This window comes from Eptatretus burgeri, chromosome 16, assembly GCF_056783735.1.
Source record: "Eptatretus burgeri isolate ZD-2024b chromosome 16, Ebu_testis_v1, whole genome shotgun sequence".
In the NCBI taxonomy this organism is placed as follows: Eukaryota; Metazoa; Chordata; class Myxini; order Myxiniformes; family Myxinidae; genus Eptatretus; species Eptatretus burgeri.
In genome coordinates, this window is record NC_140976.1 from 2,956,743 (window position 1) to 2,980,414 (window position 23,672).

Below are 23,672 nucleotides of genomic sequence, written 5' to 3' on the forward strand. Positions count from 1 at the left end.
GGCACTGTTCAGAAGTGTGTGAGACACTTGCTCTTGTGCTTGTGTGTGGAATTGGTCTCCCGTTGTAGGAACCAGCAGTAATCAATCACCCATCATGTTTGGGTTGAACTGGCCTTGATACCTAGTTTCCATGACCGAAATGTCTTGGTGAAACCTTTCGCCATGCTCATCGCTTACCTCACCCAGATTAGGTGGGAAGAAATCAAGATGAGAATGCAAGAAGTGCATTTTAAGAGACATCCCAGAGCCCATTCGCTGATAGGCCTTTTAGTGGGGCAACTTAGCATAACAATTGTGCATTTTGTGAGGAAAGCACCAAATTTGGCACACGACTAGCCTATCATTTTATGAACAGATCTGGATATTGGGCCATCTCAAAATTTTTGATGGCAGTGGAAAATGGCTGCCACAGCCATCAGCGGCTGAATTTGAGATGGCCCAATATCCAAATCTGTTCATAATATGATAGGCTACGAGTGTGCCAAATTTGGTGCTTTCCTCACAAAATGCACAATTGTTATGCTATATTTAGCTAAGTTGCCCCACTATTTAGTATGTTGTCCACTATTTCTGCATACTGTTCAACTCTATGGTTCTCAAGAAAGTTCTGCACAACCAACACAAATGCTCCCCATGCTGCAAACTCAAGTGGGTTCAGTTTGTTTTTGAACTCGGGATCACACATCAGTTCTCAGATCTGGGTTTTGTTTGTGCCAACTTTGAGTTTAGCATCAGTTTTCTCTGTGCCAAACTTCTCTCTGAGATAGTGGAAGCCATTACCGTCATGATTCAATGCCTTTCCAAAGTTTTTCATAAGGGTTAGGGTTAGTTAAAAATTGTAATGCTGCGTGGAAAATTTGCTTAAAAATTCATAGCTTGGTCAGTTTTCATCCATTTTTAATAATTTAAAGTGCATTCTAAAGCTGTTTTTTTAAATGAGAAATAATATTCTACAACAGTTGTATTGCTATAATTGAAACCAAAAATACAAAAAATAATAATTTATGATCACTCAAAATCACTCACCAGGGAAAGCTACAGTAAAAGGACCATAAGTATAACTCAAAATCCTGACTTGATGAGAAAATTCTGACTCCAGGTTCAGAATCAGCATACTCGATTTAGTCTAGAATATATGTTTCCACCCCAGTAGCAAAATGTTTGTTGCAGTGTTATTGGTTCACGAAAAAAAAATTCACCAAAAAATTTTTTCACGAAAAAATAAGTGACCACTATTTGTTATTGGTGTGTGTCTGTTGGGTAGTCGATCAAGTCGAAAACAAAATCTCAAAAAAAAAAATTCCTAGACATTTTTTTTCTACCCTTATCAGTATTTCCGTCGATATGTTTGTCTGTCTGTCTGTCTGTCTGTCTGTCTGTCTGTCTGTCTGTCTGTCTGTCTGTCCCTCTGTTCGGTCCAGTGCTCCGTTAATACAATGGCGATTTCGATGAAACTTGGATGGTAGGTTCATACCATGACCTAGTTGTGTGCAAATGAAAACCGTTGCTATGGACACCACCGTTGCCTAGCAACGGAACTTTGAAATTTTTGAAAAACCATAAAAAAAATATTTTTTCGAAAATCAAAAATCGGGCCACGTGCGACTGTGGGCAGTACATTCAGCCATATTGTCAACAATTTCCAGCCGGATCCTATGAAAACTGTCGGAGAAGATAGACTTTGAATGAACCCTGGTCGAAAACAATAAAAAAACGAAGTTCGTTATATCTCAGAGACTATGAGTCAAATATACATGAAACTGGTATGCTGGTTCATGGTATGTTCTAGTTATGTGTGAGAAAGAACCATTGCTATGGACCCCTCCGTTGCCTAGCAACGACCAAAAAATATCTAAATGTGGGGGTATTTTAATGAAAAAACAATCTGCAGCATTAACCCTTGAAGCTATAATCATGAATTTTCTTGTGCTTAATCCTCAGGTCATTCCCCATCGAACGGGCCCATCGCGTCAGGTTCTATTGAGTAGTCGACGACCCATGTCCGCCTACCGGCTTGTCTGTCTGTCTGTCCCGAGCATAGCTTCGTGCGTTTTGATCCGATCCTGATAAAGTTTTGGTGGCAGGATTATATCATGATCTAGTTGTGTTTTCCTGAGAATGGGTGTGGTGCTCCCATTATGGGCGGAGCCACGCCCAAAAAACATGTGATTTTAGGGGGTAGCCAATTTCAATTTGCATCTTCTCTTAGGGGGTTTGTCGAATCTGACAGGGGTTTTGGTATTTGGTTAGCCCAGTGGCACCTGCATAGCCACACAGAGCTCGATTTTTCATTTTCGTCCCAAGGTCAAGGTCACAAGGTCACGAACTTAGAAAATTGCGAATTTTGACATAAAAATCCATCTTCTCCGAGGGGGTTTGTCGAATCTGGCAGGGTTTCGGTATTTAGTTAGCCCAATGGCACCTGCATAGCCCCACGGAGCTCGATTTTTCATTTTCGTCCCACGGTCAAGGTCACAAGGTCACGAACTTAGAAAATTGCGAATTTTGACATAAAAATCATACGACCGCCCAAACCTAGAGAGCTAGGATGACAATATTTTTTATGCATAATTTTTGAGGTCATTCCGAGGCCATAATCTTGAGGTAATTCCGCACCAAAAGTCTTGAAACCATTTTGCTCTATCTCGAACACCTTGCCGTGGCGCCCCCTTCAAGTTTGTTTTTACGCTGATTTCATCAAAGTATGGATAATCCGAGGAGTGCGAAATGCCATATAGCCTATATGACGTTATATTGTTCCTGGAATGTTCCAGAGGAAGTTTTGCACCAAAGGTCATAATCCTTGACCTTTGACCTTTAATGTTCACAAAGGTCAAATTTTCACAGTTGTGGGAATCAAACCGGGTTTTTGACCTTCTTCGACGAACTAACTCCAGTAAGCTATATAATAGCACGTATCCTGTTTCCTTATTTCAATGTCCACAGCATTGATTTTTGACCTTTAAAAGTTATGTATGCAAAGGTCAAAATTTGAAAGTTGTTGAACGAAACCGGGTTTTCGACATTTTACAGCTAATTAATGTCCACAACATTATTTTGTGACCTTTAAAGGTTATACAAAGGTCAAATTCCGAAAGTTGTTGAACGAAACTGGGTTTTCGACATTTTGCAGCTAATAACCTGTCACTCGTACCACATCATGTTGATCATTTTTATAACTTGGTCAAAAATTATCACATTGTCTCATCCTTGACTTCTGAAACAATCTACATCATCAAATACCGCTCGTCAACCATTGTCGTCTTCAGACTTGTCAAAGTTTACATTTGTTAAACTCTTGTGATTGAGAGATTTCCCATCATTATCCATTAAATTCCATGAGAGAGGGCAGAATGGAGAGCGATCCAGGAAGAAACCAGAGAACCTTGAAGGGAAGCTATGAAAGCTAACATTCAAAAGCACCAGTCCCACACGGACACGTGTTTAGGCCAGAAGGCCTCATCAGTTCCACAAAATCAGCTTTAAAGGAACACTCCAGGCATTTTAAAAAGGCTTTAATTAAATTATCCATATTTCAAATCCTACATCTGTGAATATGTGTGACTTATAAAAACAAATGAATCAACCAACATAATGACAACTTTGGATACCCGGATGGACTTGTGGGTCATGCCATCATCTGGCCGATGCACAGTAGACTACTACTACTACTACTACTACTACTACTACTACTACTACTACTACTACTAGTACTACTCAGCGGACGCATCCGGGATAGAGTTCACAATGCCGTGCCATGAGTCTTTGTCCATCATCAGTGTCTGCATGTCCACTATGTCATGCTGGATATCCCTTGCTATGCAGTCGATGTAGTTCGGTGGCCTTCTTCCTCTGGTTGGGCAAGGCAATCTCAAGCAGATCACATCAGATATAATTTGGTCTTAAGCGCGGAAACAGTGACCAGCAAAACATGTTCTGCAACGAGCTACAATGGTAGAAATGGGTGGTATGTCTCCGTAGATTTCTGCTTTTGTTCTGTGTTCCCGCCAGCTGATGTTCTGAATTCTCATAAGAAGCCGATATATGTGCCATCGAGCCGGTCCTGCAGGGCCTTCTTCATGGTCCATGTCTCTGATCCATACATGAGTATTTTCTCGACGCAAGCTCTAAAGAATGCAAGTTTGGTAGATCTTGAAATATTCGACTGCCAAATGTGCTGCAGCCAATTATATGCACTCCAGGCTTGACCTTTGTGTGATATGAAGTCCTTCTTGGAGTCAGCTATATAAGACCCTATAAAGTACTTAAAGTTTTTGACTTCATTTAGTTGTGAACCATTCTTGGAGAAGATTGGTAGGAAGGAAGTTCTTGGGGAATTTCTTTGGAGAAGGCATAGTAGAAGCCTACCATATTTGTTAATGATAAAGACCAGTAGCCTACTTAGTTTGGATTGTTTTCAATCCTATCCAGAGACTCCAGTGATTGAATATGTTTTCGCATTTTCACCACCGCCAACGTGGTGATTTGATCCAGATGTTTAAGGTGCTACACGGAATTGACCAGATTAGACTGCAACATTTTTTTCACTCTGGCTCAATACCCCTCAACCTGGGGCCACTCCCTTAAACTCTTTGAAGACATTTTTCCTCACGTATAACTTACACCTCTGCACAGTCAGAGGGTAGACAAAGACTGCAATAGACTTCCCCGGAAGGTTGGGAATGATCAATCTGTTGAAGCTTTCAAACAGGGTCGAGACAAGGTTTGGTGGGATGAGCGTTTTCATTTGCACTGAATGTCACCCATTCATGAGCACTCCATCCTACACCAACCACCAAATTAACCAACTATCATCCATAGTGCAGACTGGAAGATCGACGACCTTCACTTCTGAAGACAAGATGTTGATGATGATGATGATGATGATGATGATGATGATGATGATGTGATAGAGCATTGTCTGTAGGTGATTGAGTGAGTGAGTCAGTCATTATCGCTTGAACTAAACACACAGTTTTGAAGAAACTTAGCCACAAGCTTCACATCTAATGCCTAACGAAGGTGTATTGACCACATCAAAAACTACATTCAAAACATCTACATAAAAAAGATCATAAAGGGGGTCTACGGGGTTGGGGGGGGGGAGTTGAACCCCCAATATAGGTATTTCCTAGCCTGGTGTTGGCTTAGTGGTTAGGGTGGCGGCTTGGGATCCTAGGGTCCTGAGTTCAAGCCCCGTTGGGCCGCTGAATTAATACACCAGGAGGTTGACTCAGCCTGTCATCGTTCCGAGGTCGGCAAAATGAGTACCAGTGCACTGGTAAGGAGGACACTGCATCAGCGGCATAGCTGTGTCCCAACCAATGATGCAACCAGCAAAGAGAGAGAAAGAGAAAGAGAAAGTGAAAGTGAAAGTGAAAGTGAAAGTGAAAGTGAAAGTGAAAGTGAAAGAGAAAGAGAAAGAGAAAGAGAAAGAGAAAGAGAAAGAGAAAGAGAAAGAGAAAGAGAAAGAGAAAGAGAAAGAGAAAGAGAAAGAGAAAGAGAAAGAGAAAGAGAAAGAGAAAGAGAAAGAGAAAGAGAAAGAGAAAGAGAAAGAGAAAGAGAAAGAGAAAGAGAAAGAGAAAGAGAAAGAGAAAGAGAGAGAGAGAGAGAGAGAGAGAGAGAGAGAGAGAGAGAGAGAGAGAGAGAGAGAGAGAGAGAGAGAGAGAGAGAGAGAGAGAGAGAGAGAGAGAGAGAGATATTTCCTCTCTTTTCCGAAACTACACACACGATTTTGATGAAAAATGACCACAATCTTCATCACCCGTAATGCACAAAAGTGTATCAACCATATCAAAATCTGCGCTCATTGAAGGAGACTACAGGTGGGGGCAGTGGGGGGGGCAGCGGGGTTGAACCTCCAGAATAGGTATTTGCTCTCTTCTCCGAAACTCACACACACACACACACACACACACACACACACACACACACACACACACACACACACACACACACACACACACACACACACACACACACACACACACACACACACACACACACAAATTGATCACAACCTTCATCACCCATGATGTACCCGAGTTTGTTCACCACAAAAAATAAATAAATCAGTGTTTATGGGGGTGTGCAGGGGGTTTGAGTGACTGTTTGTTGCTCCTCATCCAGGTGAGCTTCAGGACGTGCAGTCCTATTTTTATTCTTTGTCACTTATATACATCTGGATCTGCGGAACAAATGTTTGCAGAACCCAAGACACGCTCGAGTTCCCCAGACACTTGATACGAGACATCTTTCCTTGAGGCATTTTGAGGCCTATTTCTTTGAAAGAAACTCCAAGAAATGTACTTAAACCAGATGCTGTGTACACCATGTTAGTTTTTTTCAAGCGTACGAGAGAATTATGGAAACAGTGCATGAAGAGCTGAAAACCTTGATCTGGCATTGCTAAGTTTATGGTTGTATTGTATGAAAAGTTTTATCCACCATACCACGAAGTATTTCTGCAGCACAATTTAAACATTCACCATAGGAGAACAACCATTTGATTCTGTGAGAAAGAGAATGTATTTTTAATGCATTTCTTCAGTCTTGAGAGAGAGAAAAAAAATGTGATGGAAATTGTGATACAAATCATCCAGTATCAATCTATAATTTGTGTCAAATACTGCACTCCAATTTTCCAAAGCATATATGTCCGGTGAGAACCTGGTCAGCAGTTTAGTGATTGCTGATGGGTGAGGGGATGTTACTCTCAAGCAATCAGTTTTTCGGGCCCCTTCATTGACCAAAGTTAATTCATTAAACGAGAGTTCATGGAACACCTTGCCCCCACTCAGTCTTGAGAAAGAGGACGTGGAAAGGGTCTTTTCAACTCTTGCTTTGCATTTCTGAGCATTATCTATTTGAGCTTTGTTCGTGAACTTTGGGTAATAACAGGTGTGATGGTAACCATACGAAGCCGATGGATCAAAGGAACACTCCAGAACTCAACCTTCTGCCAACTCTTCTTGGAGAAACTGATTATTTTGGAACGAGCTTTGAGAAAAAGATGAAACAAACAGATATTTTGGACGAAGTTAGCTCTGTGGTTGCTTCGGTGTGTTTTGAGTGTGCGGAGTGCAAGGCAAATTTTAGTGTGCAGCAATTTGAGTGTAGCCTTTGAGCGTGCGGAAAACTCGATTGGTTGCAACGGTATACAATTTTGCCAAATTACCGCTAAATTGAGGGTTTTTTGGAAGTACAAACAAGCGATTCGTTTTCTGAACAAATATAATTAAATTGAAATGAAATTAAGGTTTTAAAGGCTGTAGAAAAAAAAAAAACAATCATTGAATTGGAAGTTTACAGCCGTTGATGCAGCATATTTGACATCACCTTATTTAACGTGTTACATTCGTTCTTTGTGCCTGTTGTTTGTGTCCTTTACAACATCCATAAAACTAATTTTCCTGTTTGGAATGATTTTCAATTTTCTTTGACTGCCAGACAGGTATACAGAGTAAAAATATTATCTCACTCCTCTCTGCACATGCGTGATCGGCAAGACATTCCAAACTCCTCTCCCTTTACAAGGGGTGAGGTCCAATGGCACCATGCTTCTGCCATGCCTTGACCATGATACTCCTCCACTTCCCTCTTGTAAGTGATTAATTTGCGAGCATATATGCCTCATGGAGTTACCTTCTATATGTTACATCCTGCTTGGGACTGACAAAGTTGCCACCCATGTATCACATCCGGCATGATTGGAGTGCTGCTACCATTTTATCTTTCTCAAACGCAAGGACATGGTCTTCATCAGAAAAAAAACAGATTTAATCGTAGTTGGCTGATGTGAGATTCGGACAGATCGATAAGCATTCTCATTTTGCTCTGTATCCCGGTCAAACAGACAGAGGTAAGTTCATTTCGAAACGCTGAGATGATTTATGATTACAAGCAGAGTACCCGCCCTATGGGCGATCTCGTTCTAAGCATGCAACCCTGACACATACCTTTATTTGGGCAGTGTACAGACAACTGACAGCTCTGCATAGACAAAAAAAAATAACCCCGGGTTATGTGCAAGAAGCAAAAACATACCGACTACTTATAATTCAAAACACCTCACTGCACTGGAAAATGTGGGGACAGGAAGACTGTGCTGTAAATGGTGAAGACTTGTAATGCCCTCCCCCATCTGGAGGTGGTGCTACGCGATACACATTTACTTGCAGTATTTGCGTGCCCCTCCCTCCAAGACCACCGGCAAAGATAAAAAAAATACCCCTACCCATTCATTTGGGTCACGCCAATTCTATGTCGCAAGTCTGGATGTAATTTGCCCACAACTTCAGGAGTAATTGCGCGACAAACAAACAAACACACCGGTCCGTGAATTATAGGCAGGATAAGGGAAGAAAAAAGGTGAAGTGATTGTGAATTTAACGCTCCATATTTATTTACTTTCAACATTGTTAACAAACGGGGACAGGAACAAAGTAGCCATGAGAGGCCAAATGGCCATTTCATGTGCCAATGTTCCCTGTATAACGTTGTTAAGAACAGGAAAAAATGTGGAGGGGAGGACAGAGAGTTTGGTTGGGGGTGCATGGAGTTAGAAGAGGGAAATTGAGACATTGGGGAGAAGGGGGGGGGGACTGAGGACTTTGGATTGGGAGGGGAATCGAGTACTTGGTGTTTGGGGCAGTTGAGGCCTTGAATAAGAAAAGGGGAGAGGATGACAGAGTTGGGTTGAGGTGGTGGGGGGCAGAGAGGGGATTGCCCTGCTGGGCCTTTTGGGACTTCGAGGTATTTTGGGTCTTTGGGGTCTTTTGGATCTTTTAGGTGTTTGGGGGTATTTTGTCTTTGGGGTCTTTTGGGTCTTTAAAGGTCTTCAGTGTCCTTATGATCTTTGGGGACTTTTGGATCTTCGGGGTATTTTTGTTCTTCGGGGTCTTTGCAGTCTTTGGGGTATTTAAGGGTCTTTGGGGTCTTTTGGTCTTTTGGGTCTTTGGGATCTTTTTGGTCTTTGGAGTCTTTTCGATCTTTGGGGTATATTGGATATTTAAAGGTCTTTTGGGTATTTAAGGGTCTTTTCAGTCTTTAAAGGTCTTTTTCTTGGTCCTTTGGGTATTTTGGGTCTTCAAGAGTATTCGGAATCTTTTGGGTCTTAAGAGTCTTTGGGATATTTGGGATCTTTTGGGTATTTTGAGTGTTTTAGGTCTTCAAGGTCTTTTGGGTCTTCGGGTCTTTTGGGGGGGGGGGTGGTATTTTGGATCCTCTGCACACTTTATGTTAAGTATTTCAGGTTACAATTGTGGGTGACCTCAGGTCAGCTGTCCAACCAATGGGCGAAGAGCGGATATACCATTCATACATACATACATAATCACACACACTTGCTCCATTAAATATAGATTATCGTCGTTGGTGCTACTGTGATGGATTTTTATCTTGCCAAAAATAAGTTTTTGCAAGATATGTTTGTCAGCTTGTATGTTTTTTTTTTTGTTTGTTTTTTTTGTTGTTTGTTTTTTTTTGTTTGTCTGTAATCACGTATAAATAATTCTGCAGAGCACAGTTATCATTGGAAATTTTTGTAACTTCGCATATCAGAGGCCTATAGAGGTCCCTTTCAGCGCATAAAATTTTGAAGGTCAAGGTCAAAGGTCAAGGTCACTTTGTCGCAAATCAGGGGAGTCGACGAAACCCTTATTTTTTGAGTAATTTTGATTGGATCGTCTTCAAACTTCATGGGAATATAGTTCATGGTCTGGCGCTCAGCTGATTAATTTTTGGTGGTGATTGGCCTTGACCTTCATAGTTAGTGCCTGAGGTCAAACATATTTGACCCCAAGGTCAATTTTTCAAGTTTTAGTAACCATATCGTGTAGTACCTCAAATTGAACACGTCGATGAGTGCTTTCTAGATATGTCAAGCTTGAGACATTATGACGTCATTTGGTGACGTTATGAGGCAAACGCATATTTTTCATGGTTACTCTGTAGAACGATTCTCATCGGAATCTCTGGTAGGCAGATATTCCTCAAGGAGTCGCTCCTGGTGGATAGCAGCTCTGTTCACCTCAGTGTGACCTTAAAGAAGTCACACATGGTCACCTTTTGGCAAGATACGGGTCACCCTGCGGGTGACATTGGCTTATTTTTTTTTTAATACTATCTTCATGTTTGGCTATGGCCCTAATAAGCCTAATGATTGATTTAACTTCACAAATAAAGACTTCGAGCCCACATAATATATATTAGCAAAAACCCAGATGAGAGACAAGGATTGATTTAAAAGCTCATTAGAAACATGATTATTACATTCATTTTAAGAGTATGTACTGTATCTGTGTTCGGTATTAATTAATACCTATGAATGAATAGTAACTGACTTGATTGAAGCTTGTGTGATTACAAACATGAGCCCCATGGACATGATTGATACAGCTCTGTATTCTCATTGCGACTACAACAACATACTTATGCTTTTCAATGCATGTAAAGGTATAAAGTCTATTACAAAGCATTGTAATCAAGTAAAGTTGGTTTGTCACCATATATGGAGTTGGTCACGAAGAAGGATCATGGGTAAAAGATCATCTGACCCAGAGTTGAGGAAAATGAAGGTGTTTTTGTATGAAAAACGAAACGTGTTTATCACGTCCTTGAACACAGGTAGCCGCCCATGTAGACTGCCCGAAGGCCCTTTGTGGTGTGACTCGAACTGCTGGCTTGTAATGAGTGGGAGGTTAATTATCATGCTCGCACAGGTGTTCACATGCTCGCACAGGTGTACACATGCTCGCACACAAACTGTATATGGTGTTCTGCTAATTAAGAGATTGAGGAACATTGAGTGATTTGTGGTTTTGCCAAGACAACATGTACTCTTGTATCTTTGTGAATAATTTTGTGATAAAAAGCTCGGCTTGTGAACAGAACTCTGAAAGAGGGAGGTGTACGGGGACTCATCTTGGTGTTTCTTTGTGCACTTGCCTCTTCCCGTGTCCACGAATAAATGATTCAACTCTCATTGGGACTGGAGTTACTGGAGTGAGGTTCGATTCCAATGGAGGTTCGAGTAATTCTACAACACTCCCAAACTAATCTGGTTGTATTGTATCTTAATGACTATGCAGTTTTATTCGATTGTAAACAGAACTTAAACTTACATGATTTATGTGATCTATGTGAGTAAAAGTTATTAGATTTGAATGTGTGATCAAGTCACCCGAGTTGGTTTGATAAAATTAATTCATCAAACAATCCTCATGTTCGGTTGCCAAATTTATTGGTTAATGTTTGTAGAGAAAAGCATGGTTGTCCAAATGTGCCATCATGTACATCTTGCAAAAGTATGTAAATATTGTCTGCCCCTGGTGTATCTCATGTGTTACATGGGTCAAGCTTATAAAGATAATTATATTTAACTATATTTGTCGTGGCACACTCGAAACACGAAACGGTCCTTTTGGAGGGACATAGTGAGAGTGTGAGATTTGTCCGGATTGAAAGACATGTTCCACCTGTTGGACCAGTTTGTGATTTTATCTAGATCTGCAAAGAGCGATTAAGCTGCTGCTTGCCATGCTGAGGGATGACATGATATGGCAGAGGGTGGAGTCATCAGCAAAGAGATAAAGAGGATAGTTGCTTTAGATAGCTCAAAAGCCTTTGATAAAGTGTGGCACAAGCATCTGCATCACAAGCTTCAGTCCCATGGTGTACCTGGAGTGATGCATTCAATCATTTCGGCTATCCTTACAAATCACAAGATGAAGGTGGTACTTGTGGGTCAACCTTTAACTTGTTACATCAATCTGGTGTTCCATAGGGCTCTGTCCTTGGTCTCATTCTGTACCTTGTGTATATCAATGATCTTCCTGATAATGTTCTGTCTCAGCTAGCCATGTATACTGATGACTCCTCACTTTACTGTACATCAAATGATTCACGCAACACAACTCGTAATGAGGTTGGAGTTTCACTGGACAATGATTTAGAGAATGTGTTGAAGTGGGTGCATGACTGTCTGGTAACCATCAATGCAAAGAAATCTAAATTGATGTCCATGTCTCACTCCAGAAGCATGTCTTTCCCTTCTATGCACATGCGGTCTTCATTCTAAACAGAATCATCTGAGCTTTGGCTTCTTGGTATAGACATCCCCTCAAACCTCCATTGGGATAAGTACATTTTTGGTATTTATAAGAGTGATTCCAAGCGTGTTGGTTGTCTATCGAGAGCAAAGGTATTTACCTCCTGATGCTGTTTTGAACCTACAGAAGAAAACTAAGTTTTATACCTGTATAAGACAGCTGTATTGTCAGGGTGGTGCTGAGGTGTCATGCACCAGATAGTGGTCTCCTCGGGTTAACCTGAGGCGGTCCCTTCAGGTGGGTGCCTGCAATGTCCTATCCCGAAATGAGATGATCACCTGTCTCTGTTATCATCTGAGCACAAGCGATTGAACATCAGTGTTGCAGCTCTCTCTGAGGTTCGGAAACCGGATTGCTGCGAGATCATGGCGGGTGGTTACACCTACTATTGGTCTGGTCGCTCTGATGATTACCATGTCCAAGGAGTTGCTGTAGCTATGTCCAATAAGCTCACAAGAATGATAATTGAGGTAACACCGGTCAACGAGCGTATTATGAGAAGAAGGATTCATCACTCCTTGGGTGTCATTTCCCTGGTCTCTGTGTATGCTCCGACTAAGGTGAGTGAGCTCACCGTGAAGGACGTGTTCTGTGCCACGCTCGAGTCTGTGGTTGATCAGTGCCCCAGGCGATATACACTTCTAGTCTTGGGGGAGTTCAATGCATCGACTGAAACTGATAGGGATGGTTTTGAGACATGTGTTGGTCCCCATGGGTCTGGAACTGTGAACCAGAATAGCTCAAAGTTCCTTGACTTTGCAAGAAGTCATGGACTTAGGGTGGCCGGTTCATAGTTTCAGTGCCCACAGGCTCATCACTGGACTTCGTATTCCTACAGTGGAGGTGTGGCAAAGGAGATTGACTATATGCTCGCTGGTGGTCACTGGAGGATGATCCAGAAAGGCAGGGTCGACTGGAGTGCTCAGTTCCTCAATACAAACTGCATGCTTGTTGTAGCAACTCTGATGTTGCAGCTTAAATCCTGGAGAATGTTACCATCCCAGCCTAGGCTGGATGTCGGCAAGCTCAAGGATGAGAGAGTAGCTGAGGAGTTTGTGAAAGGGCAGGGTGGGGAGATCTGGATGTTTTGAGGAATACTGAAGAGTTGTGGAGGGCCTTCAAGACCACCATCCTTGATGTTGCCGGTGGATGTTCTGGAACTCACCGCTGGGCGAAGAAGAATTTTGTCTCTTATGGGACACTGGATACCATTGACAAGAGTCGCAAGGCCAGGCTTAATGGCAGAACTGAGCAATTAAGGGAGTTGAGGCGTAAAACTGAATGAGCGCTGTGGGTGGACAAGGAGGTCAATGTGCGATGAATCTGTTTGAGGGTAGAGCATCACCAGGGGTCAAGTGATTTTCATCCTGCTTACAGAGGAATTTGCGCATTGCATTCCTTCAAGCCTGTCCCTCAGTGTACTGCAGTTAGAGCGGAGGGTTGTGGGCTCTTAAAAGAGGAGTCCGAAGTGAAGGCCCTCTAGGCATGTTACATTGAGTGGCTGTACAAGGCTGATACACCAGCTGTTAAGTTGGATGTGAGGGGTGTTGCTATCCCCATTGCTGACCCTACAATCAACTGTGCTCCACACCTTCGTTTGTGGAAACTCAGGCTGTGGTGAACAGGTTGAAATGGGATAAAGCTTTTGGGATCTGTGGCATCCATGCTGAACTTCTCAAGGCTGGTGGAAATGCTGTACTCATGTCATTGCATGCATTTCTCTGCTCTGCCTGGAACAAAGGCATCATCCCAACTGAGTGGAAGACAGGCTTTGTTATCCCTCTCTGGAAAGGGAAGGGTGATCGCCAGGACTGCAACAACTACCGAGGGTGACGCTGCTCTGAGTGCCGGGAAAGTTCTTTGCTCGGATAATTCTCAATAGAGTTTCCCACCATCTGCTTGAGCACCAGCTCCCAGAGCAGTTGACCTTTACTCCAAAGAGGTCAATGATTGACAGTTTCCTTGCTCTTCGAGTCCTCAGCGAACGCAGACGAGAGTTTTGGCAGGGGCTGCTTGCAGCCCATGTTGATCTCTGCAAGGCGTTCGATTCAGTGAATAGGGATGCCCTCTGGAGGATTCTTGGTCTCCGTGGGGTGCCACCAAAACTGAACAATCTGATGTATGAACTACATTCTGGCACTGAGAGTGTTATGAGATGTGGTGATACCATTTCCGACATATTTCCAGTTGTTGCTGGTGGTCATCAGCGGTGTGTACTGGCCCACACACTTTTAAGCTCTTATATGGACTGGATTCTGGGGAGGATGTCAGAGGGATCAAGTTGCGGTGCATTGTTTGGGAATGTCAAGATCTCTGACCTTGATTTCGCAGATGATGCAGTCAAATTTGCGGAGACTCTGGATATCCTTTTGAGGGCCAACGAGGTGCTGAATGAGGAGTCGGAGCTGCTGCGATTATGGGTTTCCTGAGTCAAAACGAATATCCAGGCTTTCAATGACATCTTGGATGCTGCTGTCCTGTCTGTGCCTGTTTGTGGTGAGGATGTTGAGGTCACAGAGAGATTCACTTACCTTGGCAGTGATATTCATGTCTCTGATATCTGTGAGCCAACGTTTAATAGACGTCTAGGTTGTGCCTGGGGAGTCATCATGGATTCACTGGATCATGGGGAGTGGCGCTGTCGGTACCTGTTCAGGGGGACAAAAGCCAGTGTCTTCAGGTCCTTGGTGCTTCCAGTCTTGCTATATGGATTTGAAACTTGGATTCTGATCAGGGATCCGGAATGGAGACTTAATTCCTTTGGTACCAGGTCTCTTCAGAGAATCCTTGGTGACCGATGGTCGGATTTTGTCTCCAACGAGGAGTTTCTGAGATAGTCTCAAATGAGATTTGTTGTCTGCATAGTCCCTGAGTATCAGTTGTGGCTGTATGGACATGCGGCTCATTTTCCTGACGCTGATTCTGCTCAGCAGATTATCTCAGTGAGGGATCCTCGTGAGTGGAGGAGGCCAATGGGCCGACCATGTGCCTCGTGGATGCAGCAGGTTGATCAGCATCTCAAGGAGATGGGGGATGGGCCAGGCATCTGCCTTGGGGATGGCCAGATGGAGGCCCTTGGAGTACTGGTGGAAAGTGGGTGCAGCGACGTGCTTCTCTAGCACATTCTCCAATACCTGACCTGACCTACGTCCCCTCATGGAATACTCTCGCCATATTTGGGATGGAGTACCAGCCTGGCAGTTATCTTTACTTAATCGGCTCCTGAAATGCCGAGTTACCCCTGGTTGGTGCAGAGGTGGGTTCAACTCTTTAACCGCTCTCGTACCATAGGTCAGTTGCCAATCTTCGTTTGTTCTTCAGATATTTTCATGGCAAATGTTAGCCTGGTGTTGGCTCAGTGGTTAGCGTGGCGACTTGGGATCCTAGGTTCCTGAGTTCAAGCCCTGTCGGCCGCTGAATTAATACACCAGGGGGTTGACTCAGCCTGTCATCTTTCTGAGGTCGGCGAAATGAGTACCAGTTCCAGTGTGTGCACTGGTAGAGGGGCACTGCATCAGCGACACAGTCGCGCTTCAAGAAATGATAGCTGCCCTGGCAGCTAAGCTGCCATTCGACCACCACACCATGTCAAATGTTCTGCTGGGCTTTCTAACTTGCTTCCTCCTGTGCAAGTACTTGTACGCAAGACTCTGTTTGCCATCTTTGCACACCCATGCACGATAGCTCATCCAAAGTGCAGAACGAAAGGCAATTCAGATAGTTTTATCACGCATCCTATCTCGCTTTGGAATGCACCACCTGTCACGTGCTTCCCATTATCCTAGTATCTCCTCAGCTTGAAGAGGAATGTCAATTCCTACTTCCTCCATCTGAGGTTTCATCGTATTTCAAATGGCCTCCGCTACTTCCTGTATCTTGGATGTTTTCTTGTTATTTTTATTTTTCTTTTATTTTGTTTTGCTCTATCCTCAGTTACCTTTATATAACCTTCTCTTAGCCCTTTACCAACAGTGGCTTTATGTCTTGTTTGAGACATTCTAGGACCAACCAAAGCCCTTCCCTTCGTTCCGTTGTACATCCCTTCCACGAACCTAACTTATGCTTCTGGCACTCCCATCCATCTCTGTGTTGCCATCACCATCTCTCTCACAGCAGTGTTGTAGGCCTTCTAGAAGTCTGCAAATCCAGTTCACCTGCACCTTCAACCCCACCTCTCGCATCGCTCTCCTGCACCTTGGCTGTGCCTGCTCTCATCATCTCCCCTCCTTCACAGTCCTCCCCCTCCAAGCTTCCCAGTCACCTTTCTCAAAAGCAACCCCCCCTCACCCTTCTCCTTCAACTCTCCCCTCTCACCCTTCTCCCTCCAATATCCCCCCTCACCCCCCTCTTCACAAAGATGCCTTCCTCACATCCACAAAGCTGCCCCCTTCCCCTGCCCTCTCTCTTCCATCTCAAAACTCCACCTCCTCTGATCTTCAATTGCCCTCTGCCCCCTGTCTTATTACTCCCCACTGGACCTCACCCCATCACCACCAAGCCTTTTCTCCTCCTCATCCACCACTTTCCCTGTGCTCTTCTGCAACCCCCACACTCTTTCAAACAACTCTCTTTATGTCTCCCCCCCTTCTCCTTCGTCTTACCCTTCCCGTCGCCTCTCCTCCACTGCACCCAAAGCATCCAACCCTCCCTCTTCTTTAACAGTGTTGAGCTAAAACATCTGGGGCCTTTGCTCAAATCTGACAGATCTTTCCAAACAGGTTGCCAATGACAAACCAGACAATCTGCTTTACCGAAACTTTCCTCCTTCAAGACATCTCTGACTCCTTAGTATCTCTCCCTGGTTGCTCCCTCCTCTGGAGTGACAGACCTGAGCCTTGTTCTGGTGGTGGAGTTGCTCTCTTCATCAAACACTATTCCTCACTCTCCATGCACTGCCCTCACTAGCCAAACCCCCAGGAATACCTCTGGCTCTGGCTTCAGCTCCACTCCCACCTCATGTTGAAATGTGTGTTGTCCCATCCACAAAATAGTGATAACTCCATTTATACCTCACTGTCCGAAAACATGGACAAACTTCTATCCTCTCATCCCAACTCTCTCTTCCTCATGTGTGGTGACTTCATTGGTCATCATGCCAGTTGGCTGGGTGTGGGTACCTCTCTCACCTGCCATGACACTGCAGCAAAAGACTTCTGTGACTCATTGGAACTGAATCAATGTGTCAACTTCCAGACCCGGATCTCAACCAATGGTACTCCATCTCTTCTGGATCTGATTTTGACAAATTTCCATGAAAATATCTTCTGTTCTTCCTCCGCTCCAAACGGTTCTTCTGACGACACGCTTATCAAAGTAGACATCTCTCTGGCTGTTATTTGAGAACCACCTCAGTGCCGTCGAGTCTGGCATTTCACTCAGGCCAACTGGCAGGGTCTCCAAGCAGCCATCAAATGTCTAGACTGGTCTCCCATCTCTACTTTCTCTGACATCAACTCGTCCTGGGAATTCTTTCAAAGAAATTTGCTCTCTCGCATGCACAGATTTATCCCATCTCGTCTTCAGTTGTCCTACCCTTCCTCCTGCCCATGCTTCACTGAAGCTTGTGGCGAGGCAGTTGTCATGAAATAACTTGATTTTGCCTCTTGGAAGGCCAATCCAACTGAAGGCAATCTCAATTCCTTCCGCAAAGCTGAGAACAACTGTGTTTCTGCCATCAGGAAAGCCAGAAAACAACATCTTTCAAATCTCAAGTCTGAACTCTCCAACCTGTTCCAATCCTCCAAATTTTAGTGGCATCGAGTTAAGTCTGCATCTGGTGTATGTTCCCCCTCAATCTCCTCCCTTACCTCAAATGGCCACACAGCTGCCACTGCATGTGAAAAGGCTGAATGCCTAATCACCATGTTTGCTTCTAAATCTTGTGTCCCAAACCCATCGCTTTCTGTACCCACCTCACCCAGTTGCACCCAGCTGTTTCTGGACTCTGTGTCCTTTTCTCCTGATAAGGTGGAGAGTTTGCTATCAAACCTCGACTCAGATTCTGCAACCGGTCCAGACGACATCAGCCCACGAGTCCAAAAAACCTGCTCCTCTGCTCTTGCTCACCATCTCTCCGTTCCATTCACCCTCTCAATTGCTCAAAGTCATCTGCCTTCTGCTTGGAAATCATCAACTATTACCGTTCTGCATAAAAAGGTGCAAAAACAGATCTCTGCAACGACAGACCAATCAGCCTTCTCCCAATAAACAGCAAGGTTATGGAATCCATCATTTCTCCAGACATTAAATCCTTCCTCTTCTCCAATGACCTGATTTCCAATCATCAATTTGGTTTCAGACCAGGTCACTCTGCCCTGGATATGCTGCTTCTGCTCTCCCAACATTGGATGGAGATACTCAGTGTCAGACATGAAATCAGAGCCATATCCCAAGACATATCGCGTGCTTTCGACATGGTCTGGCACCCTGCCCTGCTCACCAAACTCTCTTCCGATGGTATCCAAGGCCATCTCCACTCATGGCTTGCAGACTTCCTCTCCTGTCACAGCCAACATGTGGCTCTTAATGGAGTTCTCTCATCCCCTCTTCCTGTCCAGGCTGGAGTTCCTCAAGGCAGCATTCTGGGCCCTGGTCATTTTCTAGTTTTCATCAATGATCTCTATGACTCTGGAAAATCCTCTTTATCTCTTTACTGATGACTCCAGCCTCTGCTGTTCCATCTGTCATCCCTCAGTTCAGCAAGCAGCAGCCTCTTCACTCTCTGCATATCTGGATAAAATCACAAACTGGTCCAACACGTATAACGTCTTTCAATCCTGACATCTCAAGCTCTCACTATCTCTCTCCTAAAGGGCTGTCTGGACCCCCCCCCCCAAACCACCCACTTTCTCAACAATCCCCTTGAAGAATTCCTTTAATTCAAGCTTCTGGGTCTCACTATCTGCCATGATCTTTCATGGGAAAGCCACATTTCCAAGCTGGTCTCCAAAGACATTTGCCGACTGGGCATTCTCCATCATGCAAACTCCTTCTTTGGCACACCTGAGCTCCTGACCACATACAAAGCTTTCATCTGCAGCCTCATGGAGTGTTATTGTCCCATCTGGGCTGGTGCTCCCGCCTCTCACCTTTATCAGCTTCACGCTGTGGAAACCAAGGCATTTAGGATTATTGGTTTTTCCCATGATGAGACTGAGTCTTTGGTCCTCTCACTCTCACAGGCAGGTCAGTGGTTTTTTTGTCTTCTACAGTCTCATCTCCAGCCTCGTCCCCCCTGCTTTGACTGTGAATATGCCCCTCCCCCCTCCCCCCTCCCCTCCAAAAAAAAAATATTTCCTAAGGGTGCTCAAGGTATGCCAGTAACCCTTTTCTGGTGAAACTGCCAAAATAAAGAATCAATGCTCACGCTCACTCTTTCATTCCTCTTATTTTTCTCGCCTTTGGAACAAACTCCCACACTGTCTTCAATCCCACTCTTCCCTCCAGGTCTTCAAAACAGCTGTTTGTCACCAGCTCATATCTTCCCCCATCCAAAACCATTATATTTTCTACCCCCCATCAATCCACCCCAAACCCACCTTCTTCGAATTTCCTGCTTTCCTTCCTGAAAGAGCCTGTCATGTAAAGACCTGAAAGTCCCTGTGGTGTCCATCTTGTTTACCCTGTGTACCCTGCCCCATCCCTCTCCCTTCCACAGATCTCCTCATGTTCTTCACCACTGCTTTGTCCGCCGCTTTCCCGCCCCGCTCGTCTCCTGCTCACCTTGTTGTATGTTCTGTGTTAGCTCTCATATGAGCCTCGACATTGTATACAAAACACAAAACAAAACAAAAACCTCTTCTCCACCAGCTGTTTCAGCAGGAACATCTCATCCGTCACCCCCTACCCTTTCTAAACAACATGCTGCACTTCTGCGAGTAGGTTTAGCCAGTAGGTTTCGCTGAACCCCTGTGAGTAGGTTCTTAGGCTTTGCCAGTTCTGCCTCAGGCTAGGGTTAGAATTAGTCGGTTATGCTTGAATGTATATTTTCAAAGGAACCTCATTTACAAGTTGCAGTTCATGATTCCATCTTCAGTTGAGATGGTTCAGTAGTTTGTTTTCGATCAGCACAAAATGTAACATTTCATCACCAAAAATCAGACATGTTTAGCATTTTGATTGCACAAATTGATATAATGAGTTCATATTTAAATGGAGTTCAAACATTTGGGAAATAAAAAAATCACAAAACAAAAAAATTTCGAACAATTCAAAACACCGCTCAGTAAGTCCTTCTTAATCAATGCAAACAATCAGCACAATAATCAATTCACAAAAGGCCTTACCTGGTGTGTTTGAGATAAATTTCTAAGTAGAATCTACAGTGAACAAGAGAAATGAGAAATGTTATGGTTAAGCACAATAGTATCATCTGCTCGAATTGAATCTACACAGAATCCTTTCGAAGACCAACATACAACAACAATTTGCTGATCAAACTCACGGACACAAAATTCACATCTATTTTGTGAGTTTGTGAAATAAAGTTGCATCTTTGCAAATTCATCCTGGGAATTCTTTCAAAGAAACTTGCTCTCCCTCATGCACAGATTTATCCCCTCTCGTGTTCAGTTGTCTTACCCTTCCTCCCGCCCTTGGTTTACTGAAGCTTGTGGTGAGGCAGTTGTCCTGAAACAACTTGCCTTTGCCTCATGGAAAGCAAACCCAACTGAGGGCAATCTCAGTTCTTTCCACAAAGCTCGGAACAAGTGTGTATCTACCCTCAGGAGAGCCAGAAAACAACATCTTTCTCATCTCAAGTCTGAACTCTCAAACCTCTCTCCCTCCTCAAAATCCTGGTGGCGTTTAATCAAATCTGTTTCTGGTGTATGTTCCCCCTCCATCCCCTCCCTTACCTCAAATGGCCGCACTGCTGATTCCACACGTGATAAAGCTGAATGTCTAAACTCGGTGTTTGCAGCTAAATCTTGTGTCCCAAACCCATCACTATCTCTACCCACTTTACCCAGTCGCACCCAACTGTCCCTGGACTCTGTATCCTTTTCTCCTGACAAGGTGGAGAGCTTGCTTTCAAACCTCGAGTCAGATTCTGCAACCGGTCCAGACGGCATCAGCCCACGTGTCCTCAAAGCCTGCTCTTCTGCTCTTGCTCACCCTCTCTCTGTTCTATTCACCCTCTCATTTGCCAAAGGTCATCTGCCATCTGCTTGGAAATCTGCTAACATCACTGCCCTGCATAAAAAAGGTGCAAAAACAGATCCCTGTAACTACAGACCAATCAGCCTTCTCCCAATCATCAGCAAGGTTATGGAATCCATCATTGCTTCAGACATGAAATCCTTCCTCTTCTCCAATGGCTTGATTTCCAATCATCAATTTGGTTTCAGACCAGGTCACTCTACCCTGGATATGCTGCTACTGCTCTCCCATCAATGGATGGAGGTCCTCAATGCCAGACAGGAAATCCGAGCCGTATCCCTGGACATATCACGTGCTTTTGACACAGTCTGGCACCCTGCCCTACTCACCAAACTCTCTTCCCATGGTATTCAAGGCCATCTCCACTCATGGCTCGCAGACTTCCTCTCCTGTCGCAGTCAACGTGTGGCCCTAAATGGAGTTCTTTCATCCCCTCTTCCTGTGCAGGCTGGAGTTCCTCAAGGTAGCGTTCTGGGCCCTGTTCTTTTTCTGGTTTTCATCAATGATCTCTCGGACTCTCTGGAAAATCCTCTATTTCTCTTTGCCGACGACTCCACCCTCTGCCGTACCATCTGTCATCCCTCAGACCGGCAAGCAGCAGCTTCTTCGCTCACTGCAGATCTGGATAAAATCACAAACTGGTCCAACACGTGGAACATGTCTTTCAATCCACACAAATCTCACACTCTCACTATGTCTCTTCGAAAGGACCGTTTAAAAAACCCCCCCATCCACTTTCTCAACAATCCTCTGGAAGAAGTCTTTTCTTTCAAGCTTCTGGGTCTCACTATCTGCCATGACCTTTCCTGGGAAAGTCACATTTCCAACCTTGCCTCAAAAGCCAGTCGCCGACTGGGAATCCTCCGTCGTGCAAAGTCCTTCCTCGGCCCTCTTGAGCTCCTGACTACTTACAAAGCTTTTGTCCATAGCCTGATGGAGTACTGCTCTCCCCTCTGGGCTGGTGCTCCTGCCTCCCACCTTTCTCGACTTCACGCTGTCGAAACCAGGGCTTTTAAGATCATTGGCATCTCCCGCAATGAAGCTGAGTCTTTGGGCCTCTCACTCAATCACCGCAGGTTGGTCGGTGGTCTTTCTGTCTTCTACCGACTCCTCTCCAGCCTTGCCCCCCTGCTCTCTCTGCGATTTGTCCCAACCACATTTCCACAGGGCGCTCAAGGTCCGCCAACAACCCCATTCTGGTAAAACTACCAAAATCACGAATCACTGCTCATCTTCACTCTTTCATTCCTCTTTTTTCCCGCCTTTGGAATAAACTTCCTCACTCTATTCTTTCCCATTCTTCCCTCCAGGCTTTCAAAACAGCTGTTCACCACCACCTCTTATCTTCCCCCATCCAAATCCTCGATCTTTTCTACCCCCGATAATCCACCCAAGCCCACTTCCTTCAATTCTCCTGCTTTCCTTCCTGAAAGTCCCTGTAATGTCCATCTTCTCCTCGCCATGTTCCCCGTCCCATCCCCATCCCTCTCCCTTCCACAGTTCACCTGTGTCTGTTCCTCAATGTTTTGTCCCTTCCACTCCCACCCCTCTTGTCTCATGCCTCCTTGCTGTGAGTTGTGTGTTAGCTCTCATACGAGCCTCGACCAAGGTATACAAAAAAAAAAAAAAAAAAAAAAAAAAAAAAAAAAATGGGTGGAAGCACCACATGCTTGTCCATCAGATATACACAATAATCCTTAACAGGTGTGAGCACAAAGGACTCGACGACAAATGAGCTCTGAGATTTCCTCAAGCCCGTCAGTAGATCAATGGAGGGGCACTTAATCAGTCTGAACTTCAATGGATTCTAACCCCGAGCTGGTACAATAAAATGCACGGCTTCCTGCTGGACCTGTATTACCTGTCCAGAGATGAAGTTACTCAAATGGTTGTTGCATTGAGAAAATGATTTACCTCAAATCGTTCACCGTCGTTGGAATATGACTGGTTGTCCCGCAAGTTTTCCAGGTATTTTTGAATCACCACGGACTGGTCACACTCCTTTCTGGAACCAGAAGCCTCCTGTGTCTTGGCAGGCATAATTTTTAACTGCAGGTCTGGATTGGGATCGTTCTGGTAAGGTTCCTCCAAATGACGTTTGTTGATAAACTCCTTGAGGACAAGTCCATGGTCAAGAAAAAGTTGTACAAACTGGTAACGGTTGTTTACCAGTGCTGTGTGCATGGGTTTGTCCAAACACTGGAATGAAAACGAAGAAAGACAGACAGTGATGAGAGTATATGACTTGAGGGAGAGATAAAAGTCAATTTATATTCATTTGAAATGTTCAATTATTTCTCATCACTGATGAAGTGAAGTCATGGCAACATGTGTTTAAGTCCCACAGTTTTGAATCAAAGTCTTAAGTCCCTTAAGAATTTAAATTACCAAAATCTAGGTACT

At 44.2% G+C, this 23,672-nt stretch overlaps 1 protein-coding gene across 1 annotated transcript in view; it reads right to left on the minus strand.

Moving 5' to 3' along the window:
- LOC147010335 (transient receptor potential cation channel subfamily M member 2-like) overlaps positions 1-23,672 on the minus strand; it is a 258,972-nt gene that overhangs the window by 125,224 nt on the left and 110,076 nt on the right. The window contains exons 11-12 of the mRNA XM_085859000.1: positions 23,184-23,468; positions 20,396-20,428 (exon numbers count right to left, since the gene is read on the minus strand). Of these exons, the coding sequence (XP_085715126.1) occupies positions 20,396-20,428; positions 23,184-23,468 (318 nt within the window). The remainder of the gene's footprint in view (positions 1-20,395; positions 20,429-23,183; positions 23,469-23,672) is intronic.